This window comes from Mastigoproctus giganteus, chromosome 2 (genome assembly GCF_048544385.1).
Source record: "Mastigoproctus giganteus isolate SK-2022 chromosome 2, ASM4854438v1, whole genome shotgun sequence".
NCBI classification, from domain to species: Eukaryota; Metazoa; Arthropoda; class Arachnida; order Uropygi; family Thelyphonidae; genus Mastigoproctus; species Mastigoproctus giganteus.
In genome coordinates this window covers 234,595,436-234,620,651 of record NC_143576.1, presented here as the reverse complement: position 1 = coordinate 234,620,651, position 25,216 = coordinate 234,595,436, and the positions used below count along the sequence as shown (strand labels likewise).

Below are 25,216 nucleotides of genomic sequence, written 5' to 3'. Positions count from 1 at the left end.
CTAATGCAAGATTAGTGGAAAATTTAACAGAATAAGGTTTTTAATAATGGTGGAAAAGGAAGCTGTTAATAATTAGAATCACTGACAAATAAACCACCATTTTCTATCTTTTAAAAGTACTCTTATATAGCAACAGATGCTTTTTTTTTTTTAAATATTATTGTAAAGTGAAAAGATGGAAGATTTCATCCTCATCCATAATGATCTTGCAAGAGATCTCGAAGCCATTTTGTATTTAAAAACCGAGCAAAAGAAAACAGGACCAACTATAAAGCATCAATCAAAAAGAACGATCGAAGGAATGCGGACTATAATTATAAATCGCTCAGTTCATAAACACTACCGCCAAACATCGACTGACAAAACATCCCCAACAACAAAACAGCGGTGTTTGTTCGAAGTCTCCAAAACCACTCCAGTCATCAGGTTGCTTCTTTTCGAGTCCTCCAGGGGGAGCTGCATTCCCACTTCGTCCACTCGATAATTTCTAGGTAAGTCACTGCATCACTGTTGCTTTGCGCCTGTAGACGTCGCTTCTACTCACTGCCAGCGATTAGCTGGTGGTGTGCTTAGACACTGCAGTCGGCCTCTGGAATTCTGCCCGGACTGCGATGCAGACGACAATCCGTCGGCAAGATCTGCGCTCCAGTTGCTTGTGGTGGTTTGTAGCGGCATTGTAACGCTCGCCGGCGACAGCGGGAGTGAATACTGCTAGGTCACGGGGATGTGTGCACCTCGGTACAGTGCTCGAGTGGTCCAGATCGGATGCTGAACCTGTCTGTAACATCCGCATCACTTACGGCCGCTGGAGAGGTGGAGGCATTTTGGAATAACACGACCGAGTGGGGGCGCTAGTGCGGTGAGTCTCCCTAAGAGCAAAGAGAAAAGGGAGAGAGAGAGAGAGAGAGGGGATTTAGAAAGAAGGGGGGAAAAGAAAAGGGTTTCTCATTGTCTCTCCCGGCCTGCCTGTATGCTATCCTTTGTGTGCGTATGTGTGATCGTGTTTGGGGGTGGTGTGCGTGGGCGTGCGCCCCTTTGCAGAGGCAACGACAACGAGCATCGAGGATAACAGCTTGTAACCGAGTCCTTAGCAGCTAGCGAAGAGGGGGGGAGGGGCAAAGGTCAACCATGATTTCCGACGCTGCCGTACTTCTGATCGTCTGCCACCACGCAGGAGAGGACGGCGAAGATGTGAGGCTCCGTCCGCGCTCCGGGCGGAAGGCGACCCAATGATACCGGTGACAGTTACGGGCGTTCTCAGCAAAGCGTTTTCGCCCGGTCAAACTACACACACTTCGGCGACTGCAGCAGCGGGAGGTTATGTCGCTGGAAAGGAAGCGTTCTTCGAGACGGAGTGCCTCTCGGCACGGTCACCGTAAGCGGCCACCGGAGAATAAATGCAAGACATGTTGCCGTAAATTTACAGCTTTCATGTTCTCTCATGTGGGGTTGTGCGGGTTAGTGGTGGGTTACAGCATCCTCGGAGCTTTCGCCTTCCGTGCGCTGGAGGCTCCGCATGAAGAAGAGAAAGCCAGTCAGGTGATCAAAATGAGACAGAAGACGGTTCAAAGGTTATGGGCGATCACCGAGAAACTGAATGTACTTTACCAGGAGAACTGGACGCGTCTAATGGCCGACGAAGTCAAACGCTTTCAAACGGACTTAATCGCCGCTGTCAAAGATGGCTACGATGGTAAGGAAGGTACCAGCCAGCAATGGTCCTTCTCAGGGGCATTCCTTTACTCCCTCACTGTCATTACAACCATAGGTAAGTGCAAGTTCTCACGTTTTAGGTTAGGCTTCTCCAAAGAGCTTAATAGTATTGCCACAAAACACCTTGTGCGTACTTGATGGTTCCTTTACCATCTCAGAATGGTTTTAATCGTTGTAAATAATTCACTGATTGCGTGACTTCTTAAAAATCGATAGTTTCCTCTTTTTGATATAATTTCACTATCATTAGTGCGATCTACAATCAATAATTAATCGATAGACATCGATTATCATCTTTCAGATTCTCCTTTTACCATTCCATTACATAAAAATTGCAATTCTTCTGAAATCTATGATGAAAAGCTTTCATAGAATTATTCATATTTATATATAAACCACATGAAAAATAGAGATGGTGTACTGGTATGGTATTTCATTACTTTAAATAATACCACTAAAGATTAAGAATTCCTAGAAATAAAAGCAGAAAATAAGAAGAATTATTTAAGTGTTAAATTTCTATATATTTTCTCAATCTATCTATTTGATAGAAAAAAGAATATTTACTTTCATACTTTTTCTAATACTGCTCCAATAAGAATGGATATGTTTGTTGCATTGTATTGTGGGAAATATTTTTCTTTTTTTAGGTAGTTTTGGCGATTTTTGTATATTGATGAAACAGTATTAATATTTATTTAAAAATGGAAAGAATATGACTGCGAGAAACTCTATGAATCTTATATAGGCAGAGCTCCTATAGGAGCTACAAGAATCTCCTACTTTCTAACTTCTCCATTGAGAATATTATCCAATTTTTTTGATATTATCATCTCTTATTGTGTACCTACAAAATACCAAAGCATTGGTTTCATGCGTAATTTTAAAATCGGATTAGGAGATCATTTCATTCCTCTAGGCCTAACTCTAAATGTGATCATTATTTATGAGTATCCCAGTAATTTTCCTTTGGTCCCAGAGAGAGAGAGAAAAAAAAAGCCCGAGATAAATAGATATCTACACTCCCAGTTATGTATCATCATCTCCAGCAGGATGCAAAGATTTATTGCTATCTTCTGAGATTCGATTTCTCTAATAACATTTGCTGACACATGCGAACTGTTAGTGTACTGTTTCCATCTATCACAATATTATGATTTATTATCTCTGCACTTCTAAACTCTTGATTTACAACGCGATACCTCCATATATTACATTAGACATCGAATATATAGACGTGTCAGTGTTTCACTGCAACATCCCTTCGATTGATAGCTAATAAATAAATATATTTATGATCATCTAAGGTTCATTCTATACTATTAATGCTTCCAAATAGTGAGTGATAGTTATTTATTTATTTATCTTTAATATAAGATGCTTAGAACTTTCGGTATTTACAATTTTCTTCTGTTTATAACAAAGCCCACTTTGCGTGGTTAAATCCCAACTTCCATCTCTATTTATAACTAAGAATTTGAATCCGTTCCTGGCTATTTGGTTTCCCACACCTCCTACATAATGGCGCAGTTATACAAGCAGAGTGCTTTGGACCAAATGTTTCTTGTTTGCTTTGCGTATTAATATTTATCAAAACACCAAAGTTTTCTCTTTCTACAAGTCTTGCCTTCCATTAAAATACGAAAATGGTTAGCATACCCGTGACCTGTAAATCCATTTACATTTTAATTTTCTTTATAAACTCTGCAAAGGGCGAATTCGTATTCTACTTTGAGTTGTGGAACGTGGATGAAATATAACAGGATGCGGTGTCCCCCCCTTTGTAAATGTACTTTAACTGGATAGCAGAAATCCATTGAACGTTGGAGGAATACATAACACTCCTAGTTTTCAAAAAAAGTGTTCAATCCTTGAAGTAATTAAATAAATTGGATAGAACTAACGATCGCTACCATAAATCCGAGTACCCTCATACTTTCTTACCTTCTAATTAACCAGTAAAAAAACAGTTATACAACTACGACCTATTTATTAGCCATCATCTCCTCACGAATTATTTGCATGTGTTGGACATTAGCATCTCTCTGCTTAACAGAACTCTTTATGAATAATTTATGATCGACCTTGTTCTGAGGTAATATTTCTTTGATATTATTAGACCTACATAGAGGTCGTTGATGAGACAATCAATATAAATGGATTGTCATCACGTGATTTATTTTGTGGGGTTATTACCCCACCATTCTTCATGTTGTGTGTGGTATGCTGCGTTGTTGTGGACACACTCTGTACATCGAGATAAGTGTGTTCGCTGCAATCATGTCTAATGACTCCGCATTTACATGACAAAAATAACCACTTTACATCTTCTAAGATTTGTTTTCTTAAGTAAAAATTTAAGAAAAATATTCATAGTTAAATTTCTTGCTAGCTGGTAGAGAGATTGCGTCTGATTGATAAATATAAATAACAATAGAGTTTAATCATTAGTATAAACGACTTTCCAATCCTAAAGTTAGAAAGCTGGAGTAGATTTGACGTTTTCCGGCAAGATAAGACATGTCTGGACAAGTCTGGACAGGTTTAAACAGTCATAGAACTAGATCATTGTTGTCCCGCTTTGAATTGTTTGAAGTGAGCGAGAATTCTGTTTAAGTTTGATTTAATTAAACTTGAACAACGTATCGTAATCAAAATGTAGGCAAAGGAAATGGTACAAGTTGCAAAATCTTTAGGTCTTTGTGTTTAAAATCTAAGAGGGAACACTCAAGAAAGAAAATAAGAAGCTGCTGTTGATATACGAAATCCATCCTAGTCTAGTCCCATCCAGTTTAGTCCCTTTTGGAAGGTTAGGAGATGTGAAACGGAAATGGATAGTTCAAATTTAAATTGTCTTAAAAGAGACAAATTCTGCCACACTGGTATTTAGGTCAATAATTGTCTGGAGTGTTCCCTCTTAGATTTTAAAAGGGACTTCCAGGATCTCACCGAGCACAGCGATTACGTTACTAAATATATCTTAGATCGCCAAATTTTTCGATGCGTACACAGAATAGAACTAAAGGTCATTTCAATGACCTTTATTTCTATACTTGAATAAATGGTACATATTCATGTATACTTGAATATGGCAGTAGCTAAATTATCAGCGTGTGTTAGGCGCCTGTTAAGCAGCAGAGCAACTAAGGCTACGAGGCGCTTGAATTGTATAAAGTCGTTTAGCTATTTACTGTACGAAAAACTCGAAATTCCGGGAGGGAAAACCATGCAACCATCACCTGAAACCGATTAGCTCGGCCACATGGGGGAGGGGGAACCTATAACATTTCCTAGCGTCTTAAACTTTCCCCATCCGATATCTGGAGGAAATCTGTCACTAGAGCTGTTTGATTGTGGGCGGGATATAAAGATTTCCTAGAAGTATTGAGATAAATCGTTTCACCAGTCGGCATCTTCGAGGTAAACATAAGAAGCTTTCATTACTGGGTGGTCTTTGTATACGCCGTTGATGTTGATTGGCCAGCTGTGTATTCAGTACAATTAATCAATCAGCCAATTTTCATAGCCAAAAACTGGTTTCTTTTGGTGGGTGTGGCCAATGACCACATTTCAGTTGTACATACGATTGATCAGTACAAAGTTTTTTGGAGATATTTCCAAGTCGTTATGAACTCGGAGTGCTTTTCAGCCTTCCATCTGAGACAGTTCAATTTTCTGAGTGGAATTTCGGTATTAAAATTGAAATGGAGTGTCACACCAACGAGTTGCTACAGGTAGAATTAGCTCGCTTTCCAGAGATGATTGAAGGATATAGGATTCTATTTTAGAAAACCAATACGGCAGAGAGAGAGATCAAACTATCTTAATGAATCAGCTAAACCATCGAGTTTGTCATCGATAGAGCTGAGCCATTGCTCGGCTATCGATTACACTCACGTTGTAAACTATATATCATCTGCGTAAATAGATACATCATCTCTCAAATATTCAATGGTAATTAGGAGCAGTGGAGAGGAGCCCTGAAAGGTCTTCTTCTCCTTGTACTACACTCACAGTAAACTATCACTTGAAAGAAAGATTATTAACACGAAGGTGAACTGACTCTCGTTCACAGCGATTCAAAAAAAAAAGTAAGTTGTTATTTATGTAGAATACGTTTCAGCACTTCTAGAAGAGTATTTCAAGTTTTAAAAGCATTTTGGATATTTGTGTATGCAAAGCGAGTCCCGATTGGGCATTACATGCCTTTAAAATTACAATTGATACAGGTAGGATCGTAGTCACAGTTGATCTGTTGGTCACTGCATATTGTACTTTCTCCGATTCTTGTCCAAGGGCCCCTCGTGGGTAGCATAGATGGTAGAATCGCCTTCCTCTCCACATCGAGTGGAAAAGACCTGAGTTCGAGTCCCGTTGATAACGTGAGGAATTTTTATGGGCATTTTACTCTCAGGCGATGGTAATGTGGTTTTTCATCCCGGAAACTCTGGTTTTTCGTCCAGAAGTAAAAAAAATTGACCACAGATTCAGTTGACTTTTGTCGATTGAAGATGGGTCGGGCTTTACAGGACATTATTCTATATAATGGTAGGTTAGACTACTTGCTTGATTCATAGCGCGTTGCTTCTGTTTAAAACAGATTGGGTGTTTGGGAATCCACCATGGGGAAGATTGATAAACGTTTGATACGGAGTAAAAAGGGTAGCGGGATTAAGCCATCTTATTAAGAAATCCACCTCAATGGACTGAATCGCAGAAATCAAGAAATTACTAGAAGATGCACTTAGTTCGATCTTCTGGAAAATACCATTTCTATAGGTCAAGAAAGGAGGGTGATAATATGATCTTTTTCCACACCTGTTAGGAAACAGGGAAAGATTGATTTATCTCAATGCTTCATACATGCTTTTAAACGAATTAATTTTTAATAGTAATACGAAAATAGAGAATTAAATAATGTGTTAACATATAAAGTATATTTTATATTAACTGCCTCGGAGTTTAGAATAAACATCAAGACAGTCACTGTTATATCGGTTGGTGAGTCAGGCTCTTTATAATTTTAGCCCAGACTAGGGCTAAAATTTTATGGCGAAAGGGCCACTAAGGCCATGATGCGCCAAGTCCATGCCGAGACTAGGTAGTAAATGAAATACCGGTGTATGGTGTCTATGCGTGGACCGTGTATATTTCTGGCCACTTTAGAAGCGATAACCAGGAAGGCTGATCTCCAATATCCGTTTGATTAGACCGGGGTTCGAGCCCGTCACCACCAAATACGGAGGATGCGGAAAGGTCATTCAGGGAATGACCACCGCATATCCCGGAGCAATATGGCCTTAGTTGCTAATGCTCCTAAAAAAAAAAAAACCAAACCAACCAATATCCGTCCAGGCCACGAAGAGGTGGGACACTACTATTCACTCACTGTCGTTAATGGACCTTAGGGGTTTTCCCTGGCAAGCTTTGGGGACGCCAGGGTCCGCCTCAGAAAGAGAACCTTAGATTCTACGACACTACCTAGCCCACCTCCTCGTGGTGTTGGATGGGCAACAAGGCGTATTAAGCTTCCGGGAACTCTTCGGCTAAGTGGTCAGAGGAAAAACATACCAACATAGCCCCACACTACATTGCGCAGACTGTACAATAATTCACATTATCTGTGGCCTTGGGTACAGGGCTACGACATTGAGAATACTACGCGGAGATGGGGAGGGGGGACCTCCCGGTCTCGCAAGGCAGTAAACACTATACACTGCGTCCTCAATGGACCAAATCCCGCAGCCCTAAGCAGTAGTGCATTTTCTGTGGCTGTCAGCAATCCTGTACCACTAGAGCCCAACCAGTGATACTAGCAAGTCTCATATTCGATGAAAAGAGCAAAAAAGAGCTCAAATAAGAGATATCAGCGTCCCTCACACATGCGAGGTTGGCAGTACATCCATACTCTCTCACAAAGAACCATATTGGTGCGACCCGAGAAGAAACCCATCTGCCAAGTGTGTATATTTGTCTATAAATTGCTTATGTTCTCTGGTCGAGCTGCGTGTTCTTCTGGATGAAAAACCCGAGTTTCCGGTGAGGAAAGACCTTGCTGTCAATGCCTGAGACCGACTAACTCAGGCTTTTAAAGTTACTTGTGTCATTGACGGGAATCGAACCCGGGACTTCTCCACCCGATGTGGCAGGATGGCGTTTATAACCACTGGGGGATTCATAAAGGATAGAAGAAATTGAAAGCCTATTCTGATGTCAAAATTGGTGACTAAGGTAAATCATGGGCTGTACTTTACGTCTGTTATCCATGTGCTAAAAATATGTGACAATGGGTTAATAGAAGACGAAGATCGCATGCAATTGTTGTATTTTTGGTATCATGGATTATCCGTCTGAATAGGGATTTTCCCTTGGCAGCTGGATGAAAATCTATTAAGGAGGCTCTGCTACACAATGAGAACATGTTATCATCAATTCTAACCGCCAATTCTGTGCACTTAAAGGTATCAAGACTGGAAGAAAGATTCCAGGGCGGATGGAAGATTGGTGTTGGTGAATGTAAAAGGATTCATGCGCTGATCACAAAGGGGTTTCAAAAGAAGTGTACGTTCATCCGAGTATACAAAAAATGCGCACATATTTCTCTGTAGGTTTTATAGAAAGACAGTGTGGGCAAGAAAGCGAATGATAAAAAGAAGAAAAAATCAGAATGAACAGAATATGTGTGAGGGGAAAAAAAGAGAGAAAAGAATGAACGAAACGCGAAGAAAATACCATAATTCGGGTGAAGACTGAGAGCACGAGCGGCAAGATAAGGTCACGTTCATTACTATCTTCGTCTGCGTGGAAAGATATGCGAGAGCGCCGGCTGATTATTCGCTCATAGCGCGTAATTACAGCGGGATCGGTTTCCCCGGCATTAAATGTCCAATTAAAATTCGGCGCCAATGCTTAAATGTGTTTAAGTTAACGTCAACCCCCGATTTGCCTCGAGGAGCTGCCAGACGAAAACGGGCAAAGGCATTGTCGTTGTGGGGAAGCCACCTCGAGTATCGCCGGCCACTTTGTTAGCGTTTAATATTCTTTGTGCAACACCACATTTGCCAACACCACAAGAGACCAAGCGATGAACTGTCGCTTGTCGTAATCTGAAAATTTACAGTAACAGCGATCACGCCGAAGTGCGGGTTTACGACTATTGCGGCCAGCAGTCGAATGCGCCTGCCTTTCGGATGGCGGGGTGGTGGCGTTTAAAGCCTCCGTACCGCTGTATCGATCCTTTCGGCAGGCAAGCGGAGGCGGTTGGAAGGAAGACACTTCCTGTAAGTCTTCGAGATGCTCCGCTGATTTTTGATCCGACTGCCGCTTTCTGAGACATGTTCCTCCGAATCTCGACAATATCTTACGTGTAGCTGCGCGAAACCCCCGACGTCTGTCATGTTGGCAGACACACCTTGACCCGAGCCGACATTAAGCGACGATTTCGGCGATACCCATCTGTCCGATGCATATTTCATAGCGCTCCCGTACAGTCGTGTGCGTGTGTGATGAAATATCGCACGTGCAGGGCCCGAAAGAACTCTCTTACGATGTACATTTGCGTAATGGGATGCCACTGATTAGCATTTTCCCCAGACACCCCGTGTTCATCTTTGTGAGCAGATTATTACCCACTTTTGGCGATCGCTAATGTACGGACATTTATTAGACAAACACCGTCCGCCATTGTAATAAAAGGAAATGACGTCATAAAACCTCGAGCGAAAAAAATTCAGGCCGGTTTCATAAAAAATCTCGAAATTATCAAAAAAGGAAGTGACGTCATACGATGGCAGTGTCAGAATTTAAAAAAAAAAACGTAAAAAAGTCCTAGCCGATTTCTTAAAAATCGTAGGAAATTATTAAAAGGAAGTGACATCACAATGACGTCACAAAATGGCAGTGTCAGAAAAAAATGTAAAAAAAATTCTAGCCGATTTCTTAAAATCGTGCTGTATTATTAAAAGGAAGTGACATCACAATTACGTCATACAATGGTAGTGTCAGAATTAAAAAATAAAGACATTCTAGCATATATAAAAATGTTGTGCGAAATTATTAAAAGGAAGTGACATCACAATGACGTCATACAATGGTTGTGTCAGAATTTAAAAATGTAATAAATATTCTATACATGTCATAAAATAGCGCGAAATTATTAAAAGGAAGTGACGTAATGTTACATCATACAATGGTAACGTCAGAATTAAAATACGTAATAAAGTTTAGCCGATTTCATAAAATCATTAGAACTTATTAAAAGGAAGTGACATTTCTGTGATATCATACAATGTCAGTATGGCAGTAAGAATTAAAAAAAACGTAAAATAAATTCTACCGATTTCATAAATTTGTGCGAAATTATTAAAAGGAAGCGTCATACTGTGACGTCATACAATGGCAACGTCAGAATTAAAATACGTAATAAAGTTTAGCCGATTTCATAAAATCGTGCAAACTTATTAAAAGGATGTGACATCACAATGACGTCATACAATGGCAGTGTCAGAATTTAAAAATGTAATAAATATTCTATTCATGTCATAAAATCGTGTGAAATTATTAACAGGAAGTGACATAATGTGACGTCATACAATGGCAACGTCAGAATTAAAATACGTAAAAAAATCATAGTCGATTTCCTAAAATCGTAGGAAATTATTAAAAGGAAGTGACTTGTCTGTGATGTCATACATGGCAGTAAGATTTAAAAAAACGTAAAATAGATTTTAGCGATTTCATAAATTCGTGCGAAATTATTAAAAGGAAGTGTCATACTGTGACGTTATACAATGGCAACGTCAGAATTAAAATACGTAAAAAATTCTAACCGATTTCCTAAAAATCGTAGGAAATGATTAAAAGGAAGTGACATCACAGTGACGTAATACAATTCCGTGTCAGAATTTAAAAAAATGTAAAAAAAATATCCGATTTCATAAAATCGTAGGAAATTATAAAAAAGGAAGTGACGTCACAGTGGCGTCATAATTAGAAAAACGTAAAAAAATTCCAGCCGATTTCGTGAAATCGTGTGAAATTATCAAAAGGAAGTGACATTATAATGACGTCATACAATGGTTGTGTCAGAATTTTAAAAAATGTAAAAAAAAATATCCGATTTCATAAAATCGTAGGAAATTGTTAAAAGGAAGTGACATCACAGTGACGTCCTTCAATGGCAGTGCAAGAATCATCGTTTGAGTGCTTAACTAAAGGTGGACAGGTGCTTGACCTCGCTTTTCCTTGTATTTATTCCCTCTCCATCCCAGCTCTGGCATTTGGTGGTGCTTGTTATTAAAAAAAAAAAAAAAAAAACCTCGAATTCCACACCTATCTGACGGATCGTTGAGCCTGTCAGTAAAAGGCAATGCAAGGTGGTTTTTAGTTGGGCGAAAATTCCTGTTCTCTCCAAGGGTAGATAAGGGCTTTTGTTCGCAATGTTTAGGCTGTTGCAAGGGTCATTAAACATTTCCTCGTTGCTTTTCTCCTGCGAATATTGTCCTAATATATATTGGACAAAGTATCATTCATTAACCTAAATAGATGGGATTCATCCGAGTGCTCTTTCACCTCTTGTTTCTTAACCAAATATTTCATCTGTTAAGTACCTTCTCCAAGATGCTACAAGTGTTGAGTTAATTGAAGAGAGGACGTGACACTAACCAGGTGGCGCTAGTGTTGGCACTCATTATTTTCTGATGTTATTACTTCAAGATACGCAAGCTCCACTGAGGATAATTCTCGGTCATAATATTTTAAACAATATTCTCCATCTTCAACATTACGCTATCATCTTGGTTCGGTGTTCGCTCCACAAAAAAGGTATCTTATAAAAGGCAAAGGAACCAGGAATGTCATTCCAACATTTACTGTTTAATTTTTCTTTTTGTTAAATCCTTATTTCAAACTTATCCTTTCCTACAAGTGGCGAACTCTGCCTCCATTTCTCTAACTACTTTTTGGGTACTTTTTAAGTCCTTTAAGATAGCGAGTATACATTTATTTCTGGATAAAATTCCACGCACAAAGCAAGGTTTTCCTGTTCCATTTGCCCGGTAACAGGCTCCGAAATTACCCGACCCCCCCTTCCTAAACGCTCTGGATATAATTAAAGGCGACAATTACAGCCTTGATGTCTAGGAAAGATCTGAGAGAATATTCTTGATGGTGATGAGAAAGAGGCTATGCTCCCAGACCCTGATGTTCCTTTATGTTCTCCACTTGACGCGCTTCTTACAGTAATGACCACTCCTAGTTTGCGTTTGATGGGCTTGCAGATATTTGCCACACGCACACACACACACACTCACACGAGGAAAATGGGATGCATGCAATTAACAAAAGTCTCTGAGTGGAGTTGGGATAAAGAACGAAATCGATCCATTTGAGCTGCTAGAGAAAACTTACTAACAATTAATGTTGAAGATGGCCTAAGTTAAACAAGTTTAGACAAGATTCGAGATGTTTTCCATACAATTTATCGAGAAAATATTGAAAATAGACTATGGAATACGTTCTAGAAGATTTGGGTCCTTAACTGGGAGGACGCAATTCTTGGTTTAAAATTTTTCATCTCTAAACATACTTGATAAAGATATTTTGGCAGCGTTTTAGGATTCTAATGAAATTTGGGTTTGGGAAACATTCCGGTCTGAAGACTGGTCTCAGTAGAATCCCGAAACGTTGCAAAAATATCTTGCAAGTATGTATTGAGTTAACAATACTTCAATAAACCGCAAGGAAAGTTCAGGGCCTTTCTTAGAAGATCGCGATGATTGTTAAGAAATTAATCTATGGCAGAAATTAAATTTCTTGGATGTAGTAGGAAGGAGAAAGAGTTACAAGGTCAGAGAGGTTGTTCGTAGTGTAAAGTTGGCCTAGAATAAGGCAATTTAGAGAAACCATTTATATTTACTACTCATGGCCTTAATTTCCACAACCAAATTCAAGCCAACCTCCACTTGAAACTGGTTAACTACAACCCTAAGGGAATAGAGCCTTTATAGATAATTCAGTGAAATCCTCAACAAAGAAATTTCCTTTTCCTTCCCCTAAATCTCTTCTATTTTGGATTTTCGAACAAGACAATAAACAAAATAAAAAAAAATAATTAGATATATGGATGGAGAAATAGTAAACCAGAGAGTTTATTAAGTAATGTTTATTTACCAAAGCATTTCGGATCCATCGCCCTGATGAGATTCCTCCAATGGTGTTCAGCCCAGTTCATGAGATGTGTGTCGCTATTGATCCAAGATGGAGACTGATTCATCACCAAGTGCACAGCGTTCATTTGCTGGCTCCAGAATGCCGTACTTGGTCTCCCTATTTGCTCAGCCGCCCCGGCCATCTATTTTTCCATCGCAACTCAGTTCTTATCTAAACAACCTGTACCTAAAAGCCACTAGCTTCCCGATAAAACCTAGATATGACCTCTTTTAATGCCCTTTACGGCATTTGAAAGCCCACAAAACGGATGGGTGTTAATTGGCCACTCTGCAGCTACGTGCGGACCAATACGACTTAACCAATTCTCTGTTATTCCCTTTATTGCTCGATCACCATGTTCCAGCGATCTTTTCTACTACCAGACCCGTACACTTTCTGTCCACCCTACCCTCCTTAGATGAAAGTGAAAAATGGCAGCTACTGTAATCTGAAACCATTTAAGTGAAGTACTAATGTCTTTAACAATATCCGGGAGTCAGCAAAGTATCTATCCATCTGAATGAAGCTCTAAGACCCCATTAAGAGTCTCAATGCTCCTACGTAGTATAAATCTAGGGGGGGGGTGGGTCTCGCTTAAAAAAATAAATAAAATCATATACTGTGAGTCGATTATCCGAAATAGAGATTGGCCAGTTCGGATAATCGAGTTTGGTGCCACATTTTTAATAATTGAAATCTAGTTAATATTGACTAATGCCCAGGCCCCGTTTAAGGGCCCTGGACATTAGTCAATATTACCTAGACTATCACATAACCACAGTTAAAACCAACTGTTTGCCTTAAATTAAACGCCCGTTTTCCTCATTTAATTTTCCTTCCTACGTTGGAGTATTTTCCCCTCATCCACTTCTGTATGCGAAATGAGCTCAGTAACAAGACACCCTCGCAATTAAAAATGTAATTTAAACCGTTACACGAACATTGAAATTATTATCCAACTCTTAATACAGCCGGTGGTAAAAGAGAAAATATCTGTTTATTGTTTTGAAAAGTTTGCCGGCACAAATTATTCTGTCAGATAAGTTTTAATTTGCAGGAAATTTAATGAAGTTAAGAGAAGTACTGCAAATCTCTCTCTCTCTGCCCTCCCCTTCTCCACCATCCCCTTTGCTAGATAAGAAGCGGTGAGAAATTAGAGGGTTAATGTAATTTCTTTCAACCCCGAGGACTTTTGCTTCTATCATGATTGCTTGGTGGATGCTAAGGGAAAAGCTGCACAAGATTGGACCGGAGAAGGTGGCGCAGGAAGATAGGAAATTTGCTAACTCGCAATTATTTTGTAGGAGCGGCTGTCCATTTAAGTTTTTTTTTTTGCTCAGTAATATATCTTCTTTCATTCTACACTCTGGCATTATCTTACATGCACAAGGTGTAGTTTATTTTTGATTCTATCTTTATTAAATGAATAATGATAAAGTTAGGCCAGATTTTGGATTAGTTGAGTTGGTGGAGAAAGAGGCGTCCCTTCTTCCCCCACTCCCAGATGATCCCTACACTTTGGCCCTAGACCAATAAACCCAGTGTCAACGGGGAAGACTGGCTCCAGGAAACTATCCTTGGACAATCTGACTCATTTGGAGCGTTTTCGGTTGAAATCCCGGCGATGGCTGGATTTCTTAACGCCTCTTCAATTCCAACAACCATTCTTTGTTTTAACTAGGATCGTTGCTGTCCTCAAACATTTCATCAAACTATCCTTGGACAATCTGACTCATTTGGAACGTTTTCGGTTGAAATCCCGGCGTTGGCTGGATTTCTAAAAGGCCTCTTCAATTCCAACAACCATTCTTTGTTCTAACTAGGATCGTTGCTGTCCTGAAACATTTTATCGTCTGGATGCAACATCAAAAATGTAAGTTCCTTGACACTGTGCATCTCTTCCAGTATTAACCATAAGACTCCCGTTACACGGGCACCAACAACCATGCCTTTTTTGAAGTCATTAATATCGCCTGCACGTTATTGTGAGTTTAATTCCGTTTAAATTCTATAGGAGTCGTGTAGCCATTCTGTTCTCTAATAGTCTGGTAAGGCAGTGAATATAATTTTTAAAAATGGCTAAATAACTTCGAGTTTTTTAAATTGAATATTGTTAGTCTCTTTTCCACCAGAGGTCGCAACTATAATCCATTGACTGACATCGTAGAAGAAAAAAAATTGAGTTGTCTAAGAGTAAGCGTTCGCGTCACTAGCGCCACCACTAATGATCTTTTTGGAGTTGTCAATGGAAGCAGAAAACATCATTAAGCTTGGCCGACAAGGTGGAGGGGATGAAGAGGGCACGGGGGTGGGCAGGAAAGAAAAGAAAGAGACAGTTAATGAAGTCTTTCATTTGGAGCTGCTGATGAGTATTCAACTTATTAACGTAATGCATATTTAACGTGTGGATTTTTGCCCGGGATTCATTTATATGTAAACATTGCTATAATTGTCTGCTTCAGATTAAGGGATCGGCTTTATGGGTAAGAAATCTATTGTGTGTGTGCTTTAATACTTTCAGGCCACGAGTCTTTATTATGGTGGTTGCACTTGATGGTGTACTGGATTTCTGCATCGGTTAATTTGGTGTATATACAAGGTCGTATTTGTGCAGGAGGATTTTCATCACTTAATCTTTGTGTAATTTTGTTCCAGTAGCTCTCATCATCTTTCAGTTAAAGTAAAAAAGTAATTTTGTACAGCGAATTCTAGTTAAAATAAATGTCATCGCATTATATGGATAAAATATCAACTTGATTTAATTCAAAGCTTGAATGACTACATTAATAAAGAACACCAGGGTTTCATTGAATGAAGAATGAATCATAATTAGAGAGGGAGAGACTTATGAACTACCCTATATAACCAAAAGTAACTGGACTGGTTAATTATATCTCCTTTAACACCTCCACGATTCAGCCATTGATCGTGGAGGTGTTGTCCTGGCGCGAAATCCAATTCCAATTCATTTCAAAGATGTTCAGTGTGATTATGGTTGGAGCTCATGGCGGGCCAGTGAAGGCTCACTCCCATGACTTTGTACCAAGTCATTGCAAACTGTATAGTATGAGATGGTGCATTGTAACGTTGAAACAGAAAATGGCTTCCCCAAAATGCTGGTAAGAAGAGTGGAATTATTTACAATGTCAATGCAACACAGACATTAATCTTTAAAGGGTGACAACGTTTCACTTTTGAGGCAACACACTGACAAATAACATTCTCTGAGCGTCCACCTGATCCAAAGTTCAAATCGGAAAACCGTATCCCATGATTCGTCACTTCATAACACAGTTTTATAACATTGCAGGACCAGTTGCGATAGGCTGTACATCATGCAAGCCAACTGTACATTTTTCCGTGAAGAAACTAGGATTTTTCATCCGGCAAAATAACAGGAAACCCGACCTAAGTACCCAATGTTCGTCCTATGATTCTATTAGCACACTAGCGCCACTTTTTATAACCCTACTAAAAATAATGTCGTTGATTTACTGACATCTCCAACCGCAGTCTACCTTAGCCTGTTGAAGTCGAGTTTTGCAATAGAATGGTTATCTACTTGATTTACTTCCTTCGGAGTAACCTATTTCGTTAATAGTGATTCGAATGGCCGCCAAATGAAGTGTAGTTTGCGTGGGTAGTAACCGGATTACCCCAACTTACACAGCAAACCACATACGGGGTAATTCGTCACAATTTTCTGCTTTCCGTGCAGATGGACTCAACCATAAATCAAGAAACCCTTCTGACCATAGCGTATGTTCAAACAATCAATTCTCACAACAGAAAATCTACTTCGGTCTATCAAATCGTTGAAAAATCTAAAACTTCCAGTAGTTTATGCTCAGCACAACATAATCTTCCATTAGCTTCAACTTTGGGGATTGTTCTAGCCCAGAGGGGGTGGAACTATATAAACGGGTAGTGTCTATCGATCGCGTTTTGTAGCCTTACGAGTTTTGCGATTAGTATGTCCCAAGGATTTAATTTGCCAATTAATATTCGGTAATGAAGATCAGTAGTTTTCTAAACAGAACTTGAGGACAGTTAATATTTTTATTGTCAAGTTTATGCTAATATTTGTTGAGTTAAATCGGTCTACTTCCGAATCTTAAAAGATAACCCAATAAAACTAAATACTAAAAAAAAAATACTTGCAAGCAATCCATCTTTAATTGTTAAACATCCCTTTAGCGGCATTGGCAGACATCTTGCAATAAACATGAAATATATTATGGCAATACTTAACCTCTTAGTGCCTGAAGCTTTAAATTCTTAAGAGAAATTGTAGCCTTCTTTATCATTTAAAAAGACCATTTATCGCAGCGTTTAGAGTTCAGGGCAACGCATTTAAATTACTTTAACTACATCTGAGGTTATTTGCCACTATTTTAATTGAGTTAAGTTTACACCGATAATCTCCTTCTAATAATTATATCGTTTGCATCCCGCCATTTCTGTTTGTGATGTTTAGAAAGCCGGGATTATTTGTGGAAATAGAATGTGTTAGCCACCGATTATAAATTTGAGCAAGACAGATGGAAATACTTAATATTACTCAATAATATTAGTGAACAGCTCCTGATTGATTGTTGCCGGTTAAGTGTACCTTATTGTTGCTGGTTTAATGCACATAATTGTTGCCCGTATAATCACCTCATTGTTGCCCGTTTAATCACCTCATTGTTGCCGGTTTAAATCGCCTCATTGTTGCCTGTTTAGTGTACCTAATTGTTTCTGGTTTAATGCACATAATTGTTGCCCGTATACTTCACCTCATTGTTGCCCGTTTAAATTCACCTCATTGTTGCTGGTTTAAATCGCCTCATTGTTGCCTGTTTAGTGTACCTCATTGTTTCTGGTTTAATGCACATAATTGTTGCCCGTTTGATTCACCTCATTGTTGCCGGTTCAACGCACCACATTGTTGAGAATGCCTCATGTGAGACCGTACTGACTACTGCACTTTTTAATTGTTATGAAAACTGAAATCTACTTCGGATTTCCTCATTGTAGAAAGGCGATGCAAAAAGACATTGAAGAACGTTATTTTCGTTTAAATAAAGACAAGCATGTTGACAGACGACAGAAAAATAGTTTTGTTTGTACTGCCACCTGCTGGTTAATTTTTCATCACTTTTACTGAACTGCTGAAAACTCTGTTCATCGCTGAAATTTATAATTTGAGCGATGAACAGAATTCAGAAGGAAATACGTAATATTACTCAATAATATTAGATTATATCCTGATTGTTGCCGGTTTAGTGTTGCCAGTTTAATTCACCTCATTGTTGCCGGTTTAATGCACCGCATTGCTGAAAATGCCTTTGTTGTTAAACTATACTGACAACCGCACGTTTTAATTGTTATGAAAACTGTGAAATCTACATCAGATTTCCTCATTGTTGAAAGATGAGGCCAAAAGACACTGAACAACGCTATTTTCATTTAAATAAAAACAAGAATGTTGATGATGGAAAAATATTTTTGTTTGTACTGCCACCTACTGGTCAGTTTTTCATAACTGAACTGCTGGAAACTCACTTTGTTCATTGCTCAATTGTTGGTCTTTTGATTAATTCTTCGCCGGTATCACGTGCGCACCATCTTTGTATTATTACTCAATAATATAAGTGAACAACTCCTTGTTGTCGATTTAATGCGCCTCATTGCCTTATTGAGAATGCCTTATTTGTGAGATTATAGTGACAACCGAACGTTTTAATCGTTATGAAAACTGTGAAATCTACATTAGATTTCCTCATTGTTGAAAGACGATGCCTAAAGACACTGAATAACGTTATTTTCATTTAAGTAAAAACAAGCATGTTGATGATGGAAAAATATTTTTTTGTACTGCCACCTGCTGGTCAAATTTTCATAACTCTTACTGAACTGCTGAAAACGTGTTCGTCGCTCAAATCAAAAATTTCAGCAAGATAGAAGGAAATACGTAATATTACTGAATAATATTAGTGAAAATCTCCTGATTGTTTAGTGCAGCTCATTGTTGACGGTTTAAATCACCTCATTGTTGCCAGTTCAGTTTACCTCATTGTTGCCAGTTCAGTTTACCTCATTGTTGCCGATTTATTGCACTACATTGTTGAGAATGCCTTAGTTGTGAGACCATATGACAACCGCACGTTTTAATTGTTATGAAAATTGCGAAATCTACATTAGATTTTCTCATTGTTGAAAGACGATGCCAAAAGACTGAACAACGTTATTTTCATTTAAATAAAAACAAGCATGTCGATGACGGAAAAAAATATTTCTGTTTGTACTGCCACCTGCTGGTCAATTTTTCATAACTCTTACTGAACTGCTGGAAACTAAAATCAAAATTGTTTTGTGTGTTTATCGAGAATTTTCCAAATTGTTTTAGAAATTTTACTGAAATTTTAATATTATATGTGATTATTTAAATATATTCTAGAAAAATTTAAAAATGCTAAAGCATTTAGATGTTTTAATACACTTCTTAACATTATTAATGAAATTAATATAAGTTTTCTAACGAAAGATGCAAAAAGGAATCAACAGTCTAGTTATGGCTCTCACTTCGAATTCAATCTCGTGTTGGTGAGAGATGGTTCTTTACTTTTTGGTAACGCAGTGTACAATAATTCGATAAATGATTGCCGACTTTAATTGTTGCTCTCGGGAGAAATGAAGTGCAAAGTTTTATGGCTGTTAGTATCAAACTGTTATTAGGAAGGGTCTTCAGAGGACCATTCAAATTAATTGCAGAACTAATTAATCCTTGCAAAACTGATGCAGAAAGAAATAGATAGTTTTTTTCTGCTCCTGAAAAGGTGCAAAGTCTGTCCATTATTACTAGTAATCATCAATTTGGGATAGAGCGAATATTAAAGTATTTTCCTTAGAAGATAAGCGTTAACCACGATAAAATATATAGGGATAGAAAGCCAAGAATGATTTTCCACCCTAACTTTAATGCTAAGGGTTTAAAAGGAACAAAACGAAATTTTAAATTTTAGGCAGACGTTAATTGACACGATGAAGTCAGCGAATAAACTTAGATTACAAATTCCTCCTCTTCTCTCTCTCTCTCTCTCTCTCTCTCTCTCTCTCTCTCTCTCTTTCGTAATTCCCAAATGTAGCAAGAAATCAAGGTATTGATCAAGTTAAAAGAAGGAAAACCATTCTTTAATGTCAATTACTTCATTGCTTACAGAGTAGATAGAGTCCCGTGCCTTCCTTTGTCTTTCAAATATCCTCCCACATCCGGGATTATACTGAAAGTGTTATCTCACTCTCTACATCTATCAGGTTAGGCTTGCTCTAATAGGGAGCAATTCCACGTCCATTGATTTTTTATCCCATATACTGAACATCTGAAAAATGCTCAAGAAATTTCGTAGGCAATATACAGTTTAGCTTGTTCTAAAACGCAGACGATATAAATTTAATTTTGCTTTTCTTCTGCCCATTGTTTAGATTAAATTTGCGTTTCTGCTGCCTATTTTTGTAACAATGGGGAAATTAGATGACTTCTCCTACTGCCTATTTTGTAACAACAGGCAGATGGAAAAGTCATGTATGTCTCCAAAATACTGCTGGTCTCGTGATTTCGTTTTATGACGTCACAATTTAGGTTTAACGACATGGAAATTGACAAGCTTCCTCCTCCAACATGCCTTTTTAACTTAATAGAATTGAGAACTTTCCTGTAATAGGGGGTAATGCCATGTCTATTGATTTTTTTAAACTTATACTGAGCATCTGAAAAATTCGTAGACAATTTACAGTTTGGCTTGTTCTAAAACAGACGATATAGATTTAATTTTGCTTTTCTGCTGCCTATTGTTTAGATTTATTTGCTTTTCTCTTAGCCATTGTTTAGATTATTGCGTTTCTGCTGCCTATTTTTGTAACAATGGGGAAACTACATGATTCCTCCTGCTGCCTATTTTATAACAATAGGCAGCTGGTAAAGTCATATATGTTTCCAAAATACTACTGGTCTCGTGATTTCGTTTTATGACGTCATAATTTAAGTTTAATGACATGGAAATTGACAAGTTTCCTCCTCCAACAACATTCCTTTTTAACTTAATCGAATTTGGAACTTTCCCGCGTTCCAAAAGTAGTATAGCGAACACTTTTAAAAAAGGAAATTTGTGTTACTGTAAAACTTCCAAAACACGAATCTCTTTTGCACTTATATAGAAAACAAACTTTTCTAATACATCGGATAAAGATAGAGTGAAAATCAGAGTCTAGTCGAATTTTTGTTGGTACCCGAGCAAAAAATAAAAAAATATATATATATAATAATAATGTCAGAAGATGCTTCAAAACGAGCAGATATTTTACGCACTTTTAACTTTGTAATATTGGTGTCGTGTTGAATTCCACATGATTGAACTCTCACCAGAGTGCAGCATTTGCAACACGTTTTCAATTCGGTGACCGATGGGGAAATTTTTTTTTTTTTTTTTTAATCCACACGTGGCTTCGCGTTTGTCAAGAGGGATGTTGACGGACTTGAAATATGTACTGTGTACAACGTCGGGGATGTCTTTCACTCAGCAAAAATTATCCTTACAGAAGTTACCACTCGGAACACATTGATTATCCGGATTGATAAGGAAAAAAGTGACAATGGAAGGCGCATGCGCTGAATCTTCGAAGAAGATGAAAGTGTTGGTGCGCGAGTTGATAGGTCAAAGTTCTGCCACTAAGCTGTGCCGCTCCCAGGAGAGCTTCTGACTGCACGGTGGAGTGCATTTTCCTTTATTTTTTTTTTCTTCCTTCTCCTGACATTCATGTCCTATTTTCCTTCATTCTTCCCTAGAAGGCATATTTACACATTACCATCTTCTGCAGATCTCTCTAGAGCCATTCTATGTCATCTAGCATGGCAGGCGATGCTGTCGGCGTCCAAGACTTTCTAGGACACAACCGTTAGTGACAGGTTCTGCTAGGATTTCTTATTTCTTTACGCGTATTTCCCCTGTGTAAATCCTTGTAGTAAATGGAAAAATCTGTGGTTGTCATGCTGCCTCAGTTGAGCAAAAATCTAAAGGTTTTTAAAGCTACCTAATTCGTTTCTTTGGGAGGGAAAAAAAAAGAGCGATTATGTCAAAGATTGGGTGAAAAATAAGGGAACAGAGGGTCACTAGGGAGGGTTAACGTATGGTTATTATCATTTTTCAGCGATGTAAGAGGCTACTAAATGGACAGAAAAGAAATCGAATTTGATGGATTCCGAATATCTTAATTCTTTAAAGAAAAAGAAAAAAATTTGCCTAACTTTCAAAAAAGTCAATTTAACCTTCAAGAAAATCGAAACCCTCTATTCCACTCCCCCCTCCCCAGCCTCTCTGCCATTCTCATGCTACAAAATGGTATTTTGAAACGATCTCCCAAGTCCAGTACATTGAGCAATAATAAAGTTGATTTCCGCCATCAAAACCACTTGTGTAGAGTTGGTATAGATATTAGACCCATTTCTATTTTCTTGTAAAGAATTCCCTCCATTCATGCAGTAACTCACTACAAGAAATGGTTAAGGTCTGGTGGGGAGGGCTGCCTCCCACCTTGGGTCTTAAGAAATCATCAAGGATATCATTAACCGTTCAATTCATTAGGGGTGCCGTTTTCCCTGGAAGTTTGTCGTTAGCTGAAAAGGTTAAGCTCTCTTTCTTTCTTTCTTTCTCTCTCTCTCTCAGGATTGTATGCTATCAAATATGCTATTATCATAAAAGTACCATTAGAATCGGTACGATCTTGTGCCAATGGCGCCGATGCTAAGCAACAATTGATCTATGTGAGAAAAAAAAAGTGTGTTGCTTGGATGCGTCTTTGCGTATCATCCAATTACAGGCACAAGGGATGGCCAAAAATAAACCATAGATTATAATAATCAAAAAATAATCATTAATCTTTTTTTCTAGAAATATTAACGTTTTTTTTTTTTGTTTTGTTTTTTTTTGAGAATCACTGATTGCTGGCAGATACGATTGAAACATTTGCAATTGATGTAAATTATAACTCAACAGGATACTCTGGATTAGTGGTTTGTCCAGTGGATACATTATAGTTATTTCTCCTTTAAATTATATGAGTCAAGTAATGCAAATAGATGGAAATGAAACTGTGACGTAGGGTGATGACGTATTGCCTCGTTGAGTATAATGGACACTCAACATTGGACAATCTGAAACCAGTGGGAATCGTGTGATCTGCCAGACTTTGAAAAAGGTTTTTATTGTGGGTGCACGTTTAGCAGGAGTCACAATTCAAGAAACAAAATACAAAACTGGTTTCTCAAAAGCATCCATCTCAAAGGTTTTTAATGAGTGGAAAGCAAGCGGTTCTTCCACATCCCAAGTGGCAGAAAAACAATACTTCAAGAGCGAAGCCGTCGTAGCCAAACGAGGACTGTACAAAAAATATTGGACAACCAGTGTGCAGCAAGTAACACGTGAATTCCACCAAGCCCAGGCTGTTCTATTTCAACCCTACCAATTGAAGAAATTTTCTACTGGAGGTTCCACTCGGCACCACTGCAAGGGACTTGCAGTGGTGCCGAGAATGTCATGATTGGACAGTGGAACAATGGAAGAAAGTCATGTGGTCAGACGAATTACGATACGTTTTGCACTGATGGTAGGCAGAGAGTGTGGCGAGAACCTCACGAAGAGATGGACCCTGCTTGCCTTGTTAAGACAACCCAAGCATCTGGAGGTGGTATCCTAGTATGGAGAATGTTCTATTGGCGCGTGCTAGGTCCCGTTGATAACGGTCGAATGTCATCTAGGGAGTATCTGAATTTAGTATCAGATCTACTGGCCACTTTTTTGGATGAACATGCAACAGTGTATCGTGTCAGAATCGTGCAAGAATGGTTCGGAGAACATGACACAGATTACCACCATCTTCTGTTACCCCTACATTCAACCTGATCTCAGTCTTATTGAGAATGTGCGGGATATGCTGGACAGAGCTATTCGACAACGAATTCCTCTTCCTTCAACTTTAAATTCCTCTTCCTTCAACGCAGCTGGGCGATATTTTGCTGGAAGAATGGTTACAACTCGGCCAAAAGACACTGAAACGCCTTGTAGAATCCATGCCGTGCCGCGCAATTGCTGTTATTCGAAATAAAGGTGGCCCGATTCGACACTGAATAAAGGTTCGTATTTTTTTTGTCCAATATGTGTACATAAACAGCAATGCCATTACTGATTAAAGGTACGTTCGCAGACTACTATTTAATTGAAAGTGACAACGCTGCCCGTCACTATATATATTGCACCGGTAGGTGACGTCACTCCTAGGTGCTGCGGGATGCTTCCACTCGTGGAGGCAGGGGTGGTCATAATGTTTTGGCTCATGAGTGTATGTCGTTATACAGTTTTCTACAATTTCTGTAAAGCTATTGAATGTAAGTTACATCTCCTTCATTGTGTATCTAAAATTCTACAAACGGGTTACCTAATTTTTGCCGAGTAGTGTATGTATTTTATTTTTTTCTGCCTTTTCCGCTTGCTGCCTATTTGTCAGACGCATGATCTGACTAAATCTTGCGCTATTAGCACGAGCAATGATTATCGATAACAAATTCGTGTAAATTTCATAATTTCCTGTTTGCACGAGACGTGAAGATGTTTGAAACGGAAGTCTGTTGGCACGTTTTGCGTGCTAACACAGTTTCATTTTCATGCCACGTAAACGAACTCTCTTTAGAATATGAAATAAGAGTTTAAAACCGGTTCGAACGTTAATAAAATCTAAACTAAAGCTCAATTTTATGTATCTATTGTTCGAATGAGAAACTCAACTTCCCTTTTTTCTTATTTCTCAAGAATTCTTTTCAATTTTCTAACCGGTTCTCTTTAAGCAACAGTGAAAAGCTCTCATTTACACACGGCGGGTGTTGCTTGAATTTCAAATAACTTAACACTTCCTCCATATTACCGGCTATTGATTTTTGTTGGCCCATTTCCTGCAAGCTCTTTCTCACTGCGCTGATACTTGCCTGTATTATTTTAAATGCTGGCGCAAAAGTCGATAACAAGAGATCCCGATTTAGCGAATTATTTTTTCGCTCTCTCTCTCTCTCTTACTACTTTTCCTCCTTTCTTTTTATCTGCTTGATTTGTAGTTTCGAATTCCTTCTTGCATTTTAAAAGTCGACCTACTTTTTTTGGCGATCTCATCGAGTTCTCATTTATGTAAGGATCTCGGTACATTTTCTCCCTCCTCAATGCAAGCGCACACAGAAGATTCAGTGGGAGACAATATTTGTTGGATAGAT

The 25,216-nt window shown here is 38.6% G+C and overlaps 1 protein-coding gene across 1 annotated transcript in view; it reads left to right on the top strand.

Annotated features, from left to right (window-relative positions):
- The first annotated feature begins 531 nt into the window (after window positions 1-531).
- Window positions 532-25,216, top strand: part of LOC150090255 (TWiK family of potassium channels protein 7-like) — a 277,804-nt gene continuing 253,119 nt past the window's right edge. The window contains exon 1 of the mRNA XM_090389784.1: window positions 532-1,768. Coding sequence (XP_090245910.1) covers window positions 1,321-1,768 — 448 coding nt within the window. The 5' untranslated portion in view covers window positions 532-1,320. The remainder of the gene's footprint in view (window positions 1,769-25,216) is intronic.